This window comes from Hesperophylax consimilis, chromosome 3 (genome assembly GCF_061612785.1).
Source record: "Hesperophylax consimilis isolate HC1 chromosome 3, BYU_Hcon_1.0, whole genome shotgun sequence".
Classification (NCBI taxonomy): Eukaryota; Metazoa; Arthropoda; class Insecta; order Trichoptera; family Limnephilidae; genus Hesperophylax; species Hesperophylax consimilis.
This window is the reverse complement of record NC_142838.1, coordinates 21,687,746-21,705,187: the sequence shown is the minus strand read 5'-3', so window position 1 is coordinate 21,705,187 and position 17,442 is coordinate 21,687,746. Positions and strand designations below refer to the sequence as shown.

The 17,442-nt window shown below is 32.3% G+C and overlaps 1 protein-coding gene across 5 annotated transcripts in view; it reads right to left on the bottom strand.

Annotated features, from left to right (window-relative positions):
• The window catches only part of LOC149425125 (low-density lipoprotein receptor-like), a 398,591-nt gene that overhangs the window by 365,773 nt on the left and 15,376 nt on the right, over positions 1–17,442 (bottom strand). The window contains exon 1 of one of the 5 annotated variants that reach the window (XM_089649339.1): positions 13,695–14,110. The exons of 2 other annotated variants lie outside the window; for them this stretch is intronic. In XM_089649339.1, the coding sequence (XP_089505465.1) occupies positions 13,695–13,827 (133 nt within the window). In that variant the 5' untranslated portion in view covers positions 13,828–14,110. Of the gene's footprint in view, positions 1–13,694; positions 14,111–17,442 lie in introns of those variants that run through there. 2 more of the 5 variants (XM_089649331.1, XM_089649378.1) reach the window with 2 other exon arrangements.

Sequence of the window (17,442 nt, the reverse complement as noted above, 5' to 3'; positions counted from 1 at the left end):
CCTTACCCATCTCCTTCCCCTCCCGACTAACTTCAGCCTAGGAATATACCCCAATTAGGGATGCCATAGTCTCACTAACTCCAGACACTGGGAGAAGTTTTTAACCGAATTACCAATAATTTCAAGACATTCGTAAATTAGCAATAGGTACTCATTTTATTCCGTGTACGAAATTAGGCAAAAGAGAGACATGGCGAGTGCTAACATAGGTTTCCATTCAAATCTAGATGGTAGGCGTTTCATGGTCGGCACGCTTTCATCTCCCATTGTATTTATTATCTATGGTAATCAGTTCTTGGGTTTCTTATTAAATGATTTTTTTCCTGGTCGGGTGCTTCTTAGTTTCCATTGTGAGGGCGTTTCGTGGAGTACATCGTACTTCCGATCAAATAAAACATAAGTAGGTACCTACATAACCTCCCATTCGCTTTTTCGCTGCGGGAACTGAGTGAAAAATCGCGAACATAAAAAAAGGCAACATTAGAATTTATTCGTTTTCTGGCAACTCCACGGTTCTCTTATAAACCAACTGTATTCTCAAATGAGAGGAAAGCGATTTATTCGTTCGTTTTTGATTATCTTTCAATTCAGAATTTGGGCTGCCGGCCTCACGAGTTGTAGGAAATTAGATACTAGGTACCAACATATCGTCGCAAGGTCGTAATATGACCAGCTTTTTTTAATAAATTGTTGGTAACGGATTCGAAATAATTGCATATATTTTATTATACGGATTAATTCTATAATAATCGGGGCACATCCACAACGTCTTAGTTGACAGATTCATAACACAATGTATAGTTAAATTAATACAAAGAAACTAACTCAGCAAATTTATTTGTTTTATTTCTATTTTTTTTGGAATAACTTAATGAGTAAAACCTCAAATTGTAATTATTGCTGACAATATTATCGATTTCTAAACGACTTTTGACCTCTCGAACGAGACTCTCTTGGAACCGCAGTATGAGGCAGTGATGCCACCTCAAATCCTTTAGAGCTAGATTTAGCTCTAAATTGCGGCCATCAGCTCCAAAAAAGGATTTGGCTTCTTAGCCCGTTATTATTTTAGATAATCTAGCTCATTTTTTTATACAAAACTGACAATTTAAGAGTTATTTCTATGGGTATAGGTTATAGCTCTTTTTTAACTCCTTTTTGGGCTTATTTTTAACTATACTCCATTGGTGGGAAGGACGGATAAATACTTCTATTACTCCTGAACACATTTTTTTACATTAACTCCATAGAAAGAAAATATTTTCCCTCAGGGCTAATGTAGTGCAGAGGGTCTTTTGAGGATAGAAAATAAAATTTTAGAGTCGTTGAAACGACCCGTTCTCTAGTGAAATTCTTTTCCAAGGCCTCTTGGTTGGAGTTAATTTAAAATAAATCATTTTTGAGTCAATTTCAACTTGAATATTGCAAAATAACGAAAAAATTGGGAAATCAAATCATAAAGTTCAACTTAGACCTTCTTAAAATAAAGTTAATCCATTCCGAGAGCAAGTAGAATGGTGACCGTTGTTAAATGAGAGGAAAGTCAAATTTACTGAAAACTGAGCACACTGCGGGGTGACGTCATGATTACCAAAGCAGGGAAGGATTAGGGAAAACTAAAAGGTAGAAAGATCGACAATATCTACGGTCTACGCGCTGACAGAGCGGGACAGTAACCTCTGCTCTTTACGGCTTCAAATATGCAGAGCTACTTCGCTTTGTTTCGAGATTTGCAATTTGCCCGAGCGACATCTATTAGTACTTTTAAATTCAAAACATCTGACAATATACTCTTTGTATTTTGTTCTGTCCCTTTCGCGGTGTTTTTTTAGTCCTATTTTGTTGTCTCTTTGTCAATTTTTTTTTTAGTCCTATTTTGTTCTGTCCCTTTGTCAATGTTTTTTTAGTCCTATGTATTTTGTTCAATGTTATTGTGGAGATGGCGATGTGAACGTGAATTAGCGATTGTCGGTGTTGATTATCAAAAATGGATAGGTTACTCAATAAAATAAACAAGAAGGTACATAGGTAGACTTGCTAATTACTGCCGATGAATAATAATAATACGAGACATCAAAAATGCAACGTACATACTCTGCCAACTACACTATTGCATTATTTACATAACTAACTAACCATTACGTTATTTCCTACCTGGGTAACAGGGATTGACAGTCAAACAACTCGGTCTTGGTAAGCACTCCTTGTTTCATTTACATTCATATATCGTATCATACAAACCCTTCTAAAAAAACCTTACCTACGTCTTGATACAATCCTTATATTATAAAAAAACATGTTTTTGTATAAATCAAAAACATAAAAACCTTATTAAATATTAAATTTAAATTTGCTTATCATTTATTCTAATTTTTTGACTTGGCATGGCTCACCTCAAGTATTTTGTTAGTTGATCGTGCCATGTTTCTCTCGGTCATCCCCAACTTCTACCATTCTCATTTGCTTAATTTCCCTTTTATTCTACACAACTTTCTTCCATATCTCTTTAATTTGCTGTTTCTACCAACTATATAAATACGATCACATTAATTACGCCAATCGAAGAATTCCATCATCACTGCTACCCACGATTGCCTGGATCGAGTCCCCTTGATGGCTTTTTGGAAACGTGAGACCCTCAAAAATCCTGCGTAAACGGCTATTTGCTTAATTTTTTTAAATTTAATGTTTTTCACTTGTTTTCTGTTTTTATTCTATGTATGTATTTACAATTTAAGGCGAAGGTTAATGCTAAATCACTATTTTGACTAATCTTTGTAACGAATTGGTGTACATTATGAATACCAAAAAATATGCTTTCGATCAATTGAAGGTTTTCCTATCGTTTCGCTTGAGTAGAATAAAAATAAAAATAATAAATTACTCAATAAAAAAAAAATGTAAACTACCAGAAAACATTTTTTTCAATTGAAACGTATGAACGCATAAAGTAAAAAACTTACAAAAAAATACAGTATTATAGATAAGATTATCTGTGAGAGTTTCGCTTGATTAACTTTTTTGCTTTCTCATAAAATTATTTACAAAATAAATAAAAACCACTTTTGTGCATGAAATCGAACGTTTCTAGACTTCGTTTGTCAAACGATTTTAATGCCTATCACCTACAATATAAGGTATACCAAGAATATACATATTTTTGGCTTGTAGTTTCCTCTTAATTAACTAATGCAATTAAATTATTGGCAATCCGGTTAAAACGATATGGAAAAAGTTCAGCACAAATTTATTAGTTATAACAAAGTTTTATAGTACAGATAAGAACTATTTTACCTATTTGAATTTTAAATTATGAAATACAGACCATTAGAACTCGAAATTTCATGGATTTAGAACTAACTTTGGAAATATGTTGTAAAATATTAAAAAAAAAAAAACATTCCTGCCCAACCGTCTATTTTTATTTAAATTGTATAAAAACGTTTTTTATATCAATTTTGCATTAGAACGTAGATCAGTCGTTTTTTTTTAATTTTAGCCCATACCTTACCTCTTGATTAAAAAAAATATGTAGGTACAGTTGGTTTAGGTATTTCAGCCAAAAAATCCGAAATTATTTTTTTTATAAAAAAGACCAGCAGCCCTTTCTCGTACGGGACAAAAAAACTTGTTTTTTCGATAAATTCATTTTCTTTGTGGGATGCATGCTTTTCTGGAATTTGGAGTGCCGCACCAAATTCCTTATTCGATATTTTGAGATCGAATCTTCTTAAAAACTCAAAAAATTGGATAATGAATCTCTGAACCGACCGTAAAAATATCTTTCCTGAACCCACCTCTAAACTTCGTATGATGTTACCGCGTAAAGCCAGGTATGTATTGCAAGGTACCTATCTATTTCACACAAAATTTAGTAGAGACACTAACGTCGCACTCACCTCAAATGTCATGATCAGCATAAATATGTTCATAGAGTATAAATACATTCTTTAAATTGGTTTGACTATGCGATTGCACTCAAAGCGGTTGCAGAAGTATTGCCGAGTTTCATAGATCAAGAAATAGAGCAACAGAAGTACACCAACTCGCGTCTTGAGATGCTGCCAAGTCTGTACCTACCATATAGACAACTCCGACGTCATACAGACATCGTAAACAAATGGCACACATAAACCGAAATAACAAACTAAACCATTACACACATAATTTTAGGAGAATTTAAAGATACGTTGCGATGAACGGTGAACATCCTGTTTTGTGAAGATAATATTTTTTTAAAGATACTACGTAGGATTGAGTCATCTAATACAGCATCTTGATTGTAAACATGCAGGATCGAACTGACCCGGAACCAAAATTTTGTATCGTGGTGAACGGTCGAATGCAGCCAATTTGTTAAGAATAGCCCATGAATGCTTGATTTAAAAAAAAATTCTTTAATCGTAAAAACTCTCTTCACTAGCTTGATGTTCATATTCATTTGATGGTGCCTAAGTAAGTCGTCTGCGGTGCATGCTTCGTGCGTAGTTCGCCACAATATTTATATTCTATCTATCTATTTATATAAAGAAGAGTGTCTGTGGCAGATCACGTAGATTTAATTAATATTCAAATCTACTGTTATATTCATTTCATGACATTTTACACACTTGACATTCAAAACAAGAGGAAGATTACTTTTAAATCAGAACCACCCTATCCCCTTTTCACACCCCCTTTAAGCAGAATTTTGATACTTCTTGAAGAAATTTTGCACACTTGACATTCAAAATAAGAGGAAAAATACTGACCATCTCATTCCGAAAATCATTGTTGTCAATATACATACAAGTCTTTAAACAATAAACTCATAAAGGCATGAACTATTTTATTCTTCAATTTTCTAATTAAGTTGATAGTTCACTCCGGTACACGTGAGTATTTCAATAAATTCTTAAATAGTTTCCCTGACAGTCTAAGCGAATCCATAAATCATTACATAAATATAAATAATTAAAAATATTAATTTATTTAATATCATAAATCACTCAAACGAGTTAATAAAAATCGTATCTTGTAGATATACAAAGTGTCTCAAGCATCAACGCCAACCTGTCAATGGGTAATAGGTAAGCTCACGACTAATCGGAATATTTAAATATGACCTCAGTAAAAAGTCGCTAGTTTTCGAGATATTTGCACTTTTATGAATGTAGGGAAAATCTACACCTTAGGTCAGTTCTTTTAATGCCACAACTACAGATTTCTATATTTTACAATTCTGATTTCTGCCACGCAATCCTGAATAATGCTGTTGTTGATCACAGTACAAAAATAAGTGTGCTTTACGTTTGGAAAAAAATACATTTTTGCCAAAGTCACATATTAGAAGAAAAAAACATCTGATTTTGACTCATCAGACTGAAAAAAATTACCAAACTGACCTAGCATGTTATTGCAAAAATCAGTTCATCAACCTTTTTACTGGGATCATATTTAGATATTCCGAAAGAAATATATATTAAGGTTGGTGTCAAATTTTGGGACACGTTGTATGTTGTATTCGATTGTATTGTATTTTTGTTACTATAATATATATGACACAAAGTCGTGTGATAATAACTAACTTTATGACTACTTACAGCGGTAAAATAATATGAAACGGGAAAGATCTTATGAGTGAAAACAAATGACAATTCAGTTGCACCAATTTTTATGATATTTCGAAGGTTTATAAAAACCCATTCATCTTCTGTTCATCAACAATGACGACAGATGTGTGTATTTATATAGCTAATGATATGTGTATAGCGTGGTAGACGGTGACTGAATCTCACCATCTCACGATCTGGTGGTGTTCACAAATAGAATGAAAGAAAAAGCGCTATAAAAAGCCCCGATCTTTCGTACACATGTTGTGCCAGTAAATGCGACAACGGATGAAAATACGCAAAAAGAACATCCGATAAAAATGAGTGAGATTTACGTTAGAAAAAAATTTCTACAGTGACTATTCACTCTGACTTTTGTTCAAAATATCTATTTCTAAATAAAAGATGGCGCAAAATTCATTAACCTATCGGAAAATGTACTCATTTTTGCAAATAGTGTCTTGTCATGATGACGTTTTTTTTATTCCATTTCTGTTATTTTTCTTGAACAGAAAAAGACCTATATGTATAAACCTTCCACTATTATTTTATTATTATTATTGTTAAAGAGTAAATCAAATTTTCTGTTGATTTTGTGAGGGGTGAAATATTATGTTTTAATTTATAAATAAGAAATCACGCAGACTTATGAATATTTTATTCTTAGTTTCTGTTCACATTTTTATCTAATGCATTATTTTATTGTATGTTCTGTTTACTTTTTCATTTATGTTTTCTTTTTTTTTTTAATTTTAAGTATTGACATTTCAGTGATACAAATGACTTGTAAAATCTAATGTACTACGGCGTGTAATAAGGTAATTAAATTATTTGTGAAGTTAACAGAAGCAGAATACGCGTTGAAAAACCATGGATACATTATTTGTATTTATAGACGTAACAGCTTAAGGAAATTGAGTGAAGACTTTTGCACCACCTGTTACAAATATTTGGACTTCTTCCTTGTTTATTCGTACCACTTGGCAGATAGTGTGTAAAAGAGCAACATATACCAAAGAGATATTATACCGATAGAAAAGTGTCATGGGCGCCGTGTGCCCGAATTGACGCTAAATTTTCCTTACGTCTGGTGAAATCGTTAAAATTTTTAAAAACATCCAAATACATTTCATTTAGCGGTCTGAGGTCTTGGAGTCGAATGGTTTTATAAACGACGATTTCAGTTTTCTTTGAAATCGGTAAAGATCATACTGCTAAAAAACTTTTTCCAAGCTTAACTTAATCTTGTAATATAATATTTCAACCAAATATCTTATACTTTTCGCAGAAAGCAATCACTCTTTTTTACTTGTATATTTATTTGCTTTGACTTATTATTAACTGAGCCTGCCGAAGATCTGTTTCAACTCGAACATTTGTCATTTCATCTGTGTTAAGTATAATATTCTGTGTGTCCTTCATGTGTGTGCTCCAATGTTTACTTCTATATAAATTATTATACACTTATTGAACCGAATACAAATATTGCATAACATCTAAATTTAGTAGTTAAGTGGTGATATGTGAAAGAGTTCGAACTACCCACTCTGCTACAATTTTTGCTTTCGATTTAAATAGAGAAAATTTGAAAAATATTTTTTTAACGCAAAGCCTACTACTATTCAAATAACTAATTGTATCTACTGAATAAATTAAATCTACTGTTCCTATAAATGAATGGTGATGGCGTTAGCAAGTAATCTAAAACCTTCAATAATCTTTAAATTAATCATTTCACTGGCGCGGGTATGGGGTTTCAAGTACCAGATTAAATATTTCATCTCTTGACATTGGCATTGTCTGAACCTACTACAAAGATGGTTTGTTCTGAAGGTTCTCGTTGAGATAATTAAAACTTAATATTTTGATAGTCTTATCATATAAAGCCAAGAACCGCTTTATTTAAAGAGCATCAATATTGTTACGAAAGATAAAAAAGGAGTTGAACTACCTATTTATCACTACTTGACTTACGCAAGTGTAGATAAGTAAATAATATACGTAATATCCTGTAACGTAAGTTATAATGTAAGCATTCATAGATGGCAAATTATTAGTTACTAATTAATACGAATAAATAGTTTTGTCCCTAAAACTAAATTCTTTCCAAAAATATATTGGATTGAACCACGCATATAATATTGTGTTTGTATTGCTTTATTCAAATAATTGGGGTTTTTTACCAACAAAACTATATATCCATATTCATATGGCGTATGTACGGGCGCAAAATAATAATTCGTCTTAATATTTTAAAACATAACTTACAAAAAGTGTATTTACATGGAATATTTCAATTTAAACCATCGTAGATTATAATGCACCATACGTTTACCCTTATGTTTTTCTTAACATTACTGCCATAGCTGAACAAAAAATCCCTTGGTATGTGGTTCACACCGAATCGGAAGAAAACTAATGTCTCCATTTTACGTAAGAGTTTGTGACTCCAAGGCCAGTGATTGTGTAAATTATGATTATCTACTGTGCCAACTCTATTTACTAAAATTATCAGAACGTGGAATCGTTAATGACTAAACTTATTTATGTCATAAATTTAATAATTAACAGCCCTGAACAGTTGACTCCTTTCCAAATACCTATCAAATCAACATCGAGACATTATCTACCGTATTATTGGTAAAACTCCAACACGGAATCACATAAGGATGTTATTGATATATTTAACCCATCAATTACTAAATATTAACAGGTCTTAATAGAATTCATTTCGACAAGCAGAACCAAAAAAAACTAATCAATAACAAAAACGGACTGCTTCGACTTATTTTTTGTGCGTCTGATACTTGTATAATAATGTACCTACATATACTGAAGTATTTTAGTTTTATTTTCTATCGACTTATTTCTTGGTGTTTTCTGTAATGTTTCAGAATCTATCTATTATCTTATTTACTATTTTCCCATCTTGCATTGTAAAATATTTTGTTATGCTGTTATTCATTAGACGTCATTTGTCTTAAAAAAACATGTGGGAGTCCAGATTGGCGTAAAAAAATCAAGTAAATAAATGATCAGTTCAAGAAAAAAATTCAGCTTACCAAAATATTTGATCGATTTCATTAGAAATAACGATAATTTTACGTATTTTCGGACACATTAACAATACACTTTTGTCGGTGTATCTCAAATATAGTTTTAATATCAAACCAAACATATTTACATCTTAAATAGCATGTATAATATGTTTTTAGTTCTACTAAATAGATTATTGTTGTATTATTATTTGGTAACGAAATCCAAAAACATTAACAGCAAAGTCGTCAACAACCAAATCAACGTGAATAAAAGTGCAATACTTAAGGACGGGTTGTTTCGGAGAATTTGAACAATTCATCAAATTTCAACGTTCATTTTCAAGTTCTGCGAAAGATTTTTTCATGTTCTTTTTATATCAGTTTTGTCAAGCAACTAGCCTATAATGATATAATAACAGAACTTGAATAAGACTTTCAACGTTGAAATTTGATGAATTGTTCAAATTCTCCGAAACAACCCGTCCTAAGTTGTTCCCTGTTGACGGTTCCATGATAACTCAACACAGTGACAATTCAACACACCTTTAGAAATTCATTAGAAACGATGAAAAAATAATAATTTAATCCTAACCTAACCTAACCTACTTAACCCAGTTAATAAATTTTTTGTTTCATCACTTTCCATGACTTTATATAACTTTTTATAAGGAGTATTAGGATGTGATGAATTATCATTGTGAAATTTTGTAAGTTTCGCCTTAATATATTGGTAACACATGTTACCTGCAGACTTTAGGTTTTAGTCAAGAAATGTACTGCCCTGAAGAAGCTGCGATTGTAGCGAAACCCGGTCGGCATTAAGTATAAAAATAAAAGTGGTGTTTACTAAAGTTATTTGTTTTATTTTAAATTATAATGTCACATAACAAAATATCTGTTTCATATGAATAAAATAATATTTGTATTACTCCGAAAAAGTTCATAAATATCATTTAATGCGATTTTATCGGTGTTCTAATGGAGATGTTTGATCCTTGTAAAAACCAAGTTGAAATGTTTATGACTATCGGCAATACGCGTTTCTAAGTTATTCATGAATTCTAATTCTAACTGGTGAGTTCATGACGCACAAGTACCTACCTGGTATGAATTCGTGAATTACGAAATATAATAGGTATTTTATTAAAGTTTTTCGGCAAGTTGTTTGGTTTTCTATTTTTGCGTTCGCGTTTCCGCAATAACAAACTCTGAGAGGCAAATGCTTTGAGTACTTAACTTACTGGGCGTATCCTGTTCTGTGTGTTTTAACTCGACCGTTTTGCATGTCGTCTGTATATAAATTTGTTTGTACTTTCGGTTTTCGTTTCGAGTCGGTGGCCTTTTTAATGGTTCAGTAAAGATATTTTTTTCAAATGTGAAATCGTTTTGTTTATTTAGGACGGGTTGTTTCACAGAATATGAACAATTATTCAAATTTCAAAGTTGATCTTCAAGTTCTTTGAGGATTCTATTTATGTTATATTACTATGTCATTATTGGCCAGTTGCTTAAAAAACTAAAAAAATAATAACAGAACTTGAATATCAGCTTTGATATTGATGAATTCTTCAAATTCTGTTACACAACCTTTCCTAAGGATGGGTTGCTTCATAGAATTTGAACAATTCGTCAAATTTCAACGATCATTTTCGGATTCTGTGAAAGTCCTATTCAAGTTCTGTTATTATTCTATTATAGGCCAGAACCTGTAAATAACTTAAAATTAAGGACGGGATTGTTTGGGAGAATTTGAACAATTTTTCAAATATCAAAGTTAATTTTCAAGTTCTGTGAGATATTTTTTCAAGTTCTGTAATTATTTCAGTTCTGCCAAGCATCTAGCTTATAATGATATAATAACAGAAGGACTGTCACAGAACCAGAAAATGAATGTTGAAATTAGATGAATTGTTCAAATTCTCCGAAACAACCCGTCCTAAGTTTTAAATCTGAAGAATTGTTAAATTCTCTGAAACAACCCGTCCTTATTCGCAGTTTTTCAATTTTATGAGAGAAAATGTTTATAGAAAAGAATTTTCATTAAGATAGTGACCAAAGATAATAGAATACAAGTATATATAAAATGTATTCTATTAACTTAGGTAGTGTGCTTTCTTTAAACAAATTGTATTGTTATTGCCTCCCCACTAATAGAGTGGGGAGGCAAATGAGAAGTAGAGAGGAAGGTTGTGAAGTCCCTGGCTCTTCAGACCTGGTCACTAAGCACGGTGATCCGATTTCAAGCACGAAAATGAACGTAATTCTAAGTTTAACTGCTATATTTTATAATATTAGCATCTGAATATTACGGGTAAATCAATGGAATAACATTTGTAGCATTTTAGTTAAATTTTACAACAGCTGATAAAACAGCAAATATTTTCCTATCAACTGTAGAATGATTGTTAGATAAAAACTTTCCAATCGAAGAACATTCCGAACATTTACATATCGTATGTAGAAACGTTACGTCGATATCGTCATGTATGGACGTTAACTGGCATAGTTGTTCGCTGTGGTATACGTTTTATATTCATGTTTGTATGATATAATGAAAAGTATCGGAAGCCTTTGAACAGGTGTCTCGCGTGAATCTAGGTAAAATTTCAGGTGTCAATCAATAGTAGTTAGTGTCACCTTATAGTAATATAAAAACATGAAGTATGTAGGTCGAATTAGATGTGTAATAAATAGGTGTAACATTACCAAAAATTAAGATGCGTGGGTAGGTTTCTATACAGACTTGAACTGAATTACAAAAAAATGAACAAAAAATTTAATATCTAACAAAAGTTTTTTCAAGAATAATATTTTTACTTTTTCTACACGTGATTTTTTTCGGTTATAATTAAGGGTTTCGTTTATTACATAGCCTTATTTCGATGCAAATGAAAATACACTAGGTAAATACTAAAAAAAATTTTTTTTTCAAATAATGTGATAATGATTTTTTTATGTTCCTCAACAAATGTATCCATTCACATTAAGGACGGGTTGTTTTGGAGGATTTGAACAATTTTTCAAATATCAACGTTCATTTTCGGATTCTATGATAGTTCTATTCAAGTTCTGTTATTATATTATAGGCTATTTGCCTGACAGTACTGATATTATAACAAAACATTAAAAATCTTTCACAGAACTTGAAAATTAACTTTGAAATTTGAAGAATTGTTCAAATTATTTGAAAGAATATGAATAGTTCATTTTCAAGAACTGTGAAATTTCTGTAATTATTTAATTTTTGTGAAGCAACTGGCCCATGTTGATATAATAACAGAACTTCAATAGGACTCTCACAGAACTTGAAAATTAACTTTAATTAGATGATTTGTTCATATTTTCTGAAACAACCCGTCCTTAGCGTATTTAAATATAATAAGTCATATTTATGTTTAAGGATGTAATAAATATTTAGGCGGGATCTCAACACTAATATAACGTTTTACAGAATCCACAAAAGTAGTTAAATAAAACAAGATATAGTACGCAGTAGTGTAAAGAAAGTCACATTCAGAAAGTAGAATCACGATTAAGTAATCAATATTCTTTGCTGATGATAACCTTATTGTTCGTGATATCGCCATTAAAAAAAAGCAATAATTTTTTTTGTTTATTTTATAACTATGCAATTTTTAGATTAAAAGCTGCGTTTCAACAGCAAAACAACTATTTACATAATTTTCATTTTTAATTAAAAAAAATTTGAATTCAAGTACCTATCTATGATAGTTAAATTTTATTCTGAAAAATTTGATAATAATAATTAAATATCGTCGTTGATCGCCGGATCAAAATAATGATCCTGCTCTTTAATGATAATAATATTTTATTAAATAATATACCCATAGGTATTTAAAGTTTGTCAAATGAGGCAGATATTTGTTTTAAAAAAACATTGAATAAATTACGGAATAAGCGGAATCCTGTACCTAATAATTATTGGTTTTATCAAAATATTGTATTTTTGGTATGATGTATTTTAATGATTTGTTTTTGGGGTATTATGCCGTGTTTCGCTACCTCCTTCTTTAGCCAACGTTTCAGACTGCATTGCAGTGTCCATCATCAGGACAGATGTTTAAATGTAAATTACACATCAGCCATGATGATGGACAGTGGAATACTGTCCGAAACGTCCAAAACAAATCACTATAATACTTTTGGCAGTGAAAATCTCAAATCATAAGTACATATGTTGTATTTTATTTATAGTTACTTTTATTATTGTGTGCTTTAGATGTCCGTGCGTTGGTGCCAGGTGACAATACTGTATGCAGAAATGTGTTAAAACTGATTACCCCCGTCAACAATACTGTTAGACATTTTTTGTGAATTTTAAACGTGAATGTTTATGACCCATGATCTCTGTCTATTTTAGCAACGACAAAAATTATTATTCTCACTAAGTACAGGTAAATTGAAAAGCACTGTCCCTGAACCGTTAGTAGTTGTCAATGTATTCAAATAACAATAGGCCAATATTCATTGATTTCGAGGGGTAAAAAAGGGACCTCGAAAAATCCTTATACAAAAGTTACTTTCACAAATTCGTTTGTATTTTTTTCAATGAATTGTGTTGTTTTGAATGTAGCTTAATATGTAATTTAAACGGTTAAATCAATAGGTCAAAGTAGGTTGCGGCATAAAATGGTGCGTTCTAGAAAAAATAATTGTATTCAAGGTCCAATTATTATTAGAATCTCCGCCGAATATAATATTTGTACCATTTATGAGTGAGTAGGTATGCCGTATTTATAAAGTTTACCTGGATTTTTTCACCTGATACTCTAAACACTGCATACAATTCCAAGTAAATAATATTTTAGAGTCGTTGTGTTTATTTGTCGGGCGACGTGTCTCGGGTTTTGGAATTCCTTTACCAGCTGTTTGAGACGCAGCGGCTACATATACCGATACCTGCGATCGTCAATACACCGACGTGGAGGAGGTCGGTGATTTCAACGCGTATTAATTAACGGCATAACTCATCACAGACAATATTTCCCGGATGTTTCGGATATGAGCGGAAGAAGGAATTAATTGTTATGTCACGTGTACTTACTGTCAGTAATGTGACCGCTGCCAGCGATCACGTAAGACGTCCCGGTAAACAGAGCACAAAATGAAAACACAAACCACATTTTACATTTGAAAACCACGGCGAGCGGACTCCCCCGCTCTCCCGAGGACACCATAATATCCCGCAGACACACGGATATTTCAGAAAACAATCACTACCAGACACTGAGGGGATAATTCTTTTCTAAACATGGGAACGTTCGAATGGCGCGCAAATGTCAGGCGGGTTTGAGGTTAGATCGCACGCCCAGCGTACAGGTAAGTCTCCCAGGTAAATGGGTAGGAGGTTCCGCGCGTACTTCACACCGGTCGGTAGGATCCCAAGCAATATTGCGCTCGCGCTCGTTGTTGGCTCATCTACTTTCGCCGACCGAATAGCAATAGCAGTCACGGCACAGCTCAGCGGCAGTGGCGTTCGCAGCTCGCCGTCGCTCCCCGAGCCTGCCAGGGGGAGTTCGGCTCTGTTGCGCGCGCGCGGGACCCTACTACGTTCACAGAAAATGGGCGAGGCTGTCTAGTTGTGTTTCGATGGCAAAATCAGTAACGCTGAAATGTTTCACCGCAGGATCTAATGAAATATAAAATTACAATTTTAAATTTTACTTTCAAAAAATAAATTTGCCTTTCGAAATTCATACTGTCTTTCATACCTTACGGTGACCAGTACACGAATAAAACTATTATTTTGAATTAAGAGCACTTTGTCAACGCGCTTGTATTGATGTATTGAAAGAACTTTTGATGAAATTCAAAAGATTTTAAAAATCAACCAAATATGATTGTAATCCGTGTTTATGAACTTGGTGAGAGTAATAATATTTGTCTTTGCTAAAATAGACCAAGATCATGGACGATTTTTAGCCTTTACGAGCCACCTAATATATAAAAATAATAATAAATAAAAAAAATAAATATTTAAATTTTTGAAAAGAAAGACAAACATTCCCGGTTTACGAATAACCTTTAAAATAATAATATATAAAATCAATTTCTCAAACTCCACAATAAACCTTTCTAGGTTTAGAGAGAATTAAAAAATTTTGTGTCATTTCACCCTCACATTCCTCTTTGTTTTCAATCAAAATTAATCGCGATATAAATATCTGATTTGCATCACGTTTTTTTTTAAATAAATGATATGTCAATGCCCAATCAAGATTTTGGGTTTATCAATTGACTGTTTTTCGTCTCAACGTCATTAATATATTTACAACAATCCATATTGCCACTTCTTATCTTAGTAAGATTATCTCTTTCAAATAATTTGGTAGGAACAGTTTTTATAACAGATTTAATCACCAGACAGCAACACTTTTATTCTGAACACAAAAAGTTAGGTGTAATTTAGATCAATCTATATCGAATTTTAATCTTGGTTTTGTTTTAGTAAATTGCTTTTTTAAGTCCAATATATTATAAATTAAGGAAATAATTCATTTTAATGCTTATTTATAGTTTTTAATGAAACAGGTGTCAAAAAAACGTTAATATGACTTAATGTCTAAAAGATAATCATAAATGAATTATAATTTTAGATTGATTTATCAATATAACAGCATTAAAATGATTAATTCTCTAATACTTCAATTTTATTATTTTCGAAGTCAAGACAATCAAATGTAGGTCAAGCTAAGGACTGATTGTGATGATTTGGAAGACAAAATATTTTTTTCGCAGATTCTGTTTAATATAATATTCTGTTTGATAATATACTGTTTGATAATATTCTGTTTGATAATCTCGAGAATCTGTTTATTATCCGTACATTCAAAATCAACTCTGGCAACGCTTCTGATAAATGTTTAAAAACAAAAACCAGTTCATTTTAAGTAATTATATACGATTTTTACCAAAAATTTATATAAAACAAGATTTTTCTGGATCAAATTTAATATTATCACTAGTTAACGTACTTTGTGAAATATTATGAAAGCTTAAAAATATACCTTTAAATATAAACAATTGCCTTTCAAAATGGTATTAGTTTGCATAGACATAAGTTAATTGTAGCTATATTATTATGTTATTATATTTTAATATTTTATATTTGTGTCGCACCCATTAGACTAAACCGACTCTACCGAAATGCTCTTGGCTCTGGGAATGGCCTTAACTTGGCTTTCCGTGCTAGTAAGATCAAATAAGCGCCATTAAAACATGGCACCTAGTCAAGCAAAGCGGCTATATCAAAGCTAGACTTGTGACAATTTAGCGCTTTTGACTCGAGTTTACATTTTCTGGTGGGAGGGGCTTTATTAGAAGCAAGCAAAGAGAATCGATAAACTAGCACCATCTCTTGGACAATTTTCAACGCACGCGACTCGAACTCTTCTTGTCTATTGCGTACAAGAGGGCAGGGGCGGACTGAGAAATTGAAAAAATAATGGAATTTAAAAAAAGGTTGTTATTTTAAAGTCATTCTACCGATGGTGCTAGAAAAAAAAATGTTTAGAAGTTTGATCTCAGTAAAAGAGTTTTATAATGTCTTGGAAGGCCTAATAGTTGTCAAGCAATAAGTAGTTCGGTAAGGAAGTTGGTAGAACTTAATAAAAATTTATATACATTTCACGTTATTTTTCGTTCAAAAATCATTGATCTAATCCTACTAAGCATGGAAGATAATTTATCACATCCATATGTATTATTATTCATCATTGAATGAATCATATTTATTTTTACTGTGCATGTCTTAAGTTTCAACGCGACGTTCGTTAAAATCTACGTGTTCATAGATGGCGTAAATTTAAAATACGCTTTTTGCAAGTTATGTTTTACAATATTAAGACGATTTTTTTTTGTTTGCGCCCGTACATACGCAATGTGTATATGAATAATGTTTATTTCAAATGTAAAAGCGTTCATCTAAATAAATTACAGGATATTGAGTTTAAAATAAAATAAAATAAAACATAGTTAACACTTGTACTACGGTGGCTTGAGCGACATTCTCCATCTATGGTGTAGGGGCACGATCTGCCACTAGGCGATGGCCTGGACAAGAGTGTTTTCCGATTTCCTGTAGAGCTGACTAGTCCCGGCTACTCTGTACCGCATCAAGCCAGCAATCCCATGCACCCTCTGCGAACATCTGTAAAGCACTGCACCGCCAAGGGAGGACGAACAGCGCCTGTACTGTGGTTATATTACACTCGGAGTATGTTCATGATGCCTTGTCCTTGTCCATAGTTCGCTAGTGTAATAGCTCATGCAGAATGTTTGGAATAGTTGCTTTTTCACCGGGTTGAATCTTCTGAATATGAAAAAATAGTTTTGACCGTACAAAAACTAAATTTCTTCAAGAAAGGCATTCAACAATAATATTGTATCGGCGATTCAATCCAATATTTTATTTGTATGCGCCTCTTGAAAGGAATTGAATTTTTATACGGGCAAAACTTTTTATTCGAATTCATTTTGCCTATATACGGGTGCAAATATTTAATATCAGAAGCCATCTTAACACGAAGTTTTTTTTTGTATTAGGCAATTCACCCTAAAGAGTGCTATGTAACACCAAGTTGTTTATTGAACATTTCCAAGAAACCCAGTTATGGCCAGTGTTAAATTAGCTTCTGGGTAACTGGGCATGCTGTAAAAAGCCCGCAAAGTTCTACACGACTACTGCTGGCCCTGTGCAAATCGCATGTGCGGCCCACTGTTGAATTTTGTAGACATCTGTCCTGGGCCTTGATTCTGAATGAAGTCATTCCATAGTTTGACCCACTCGTTAA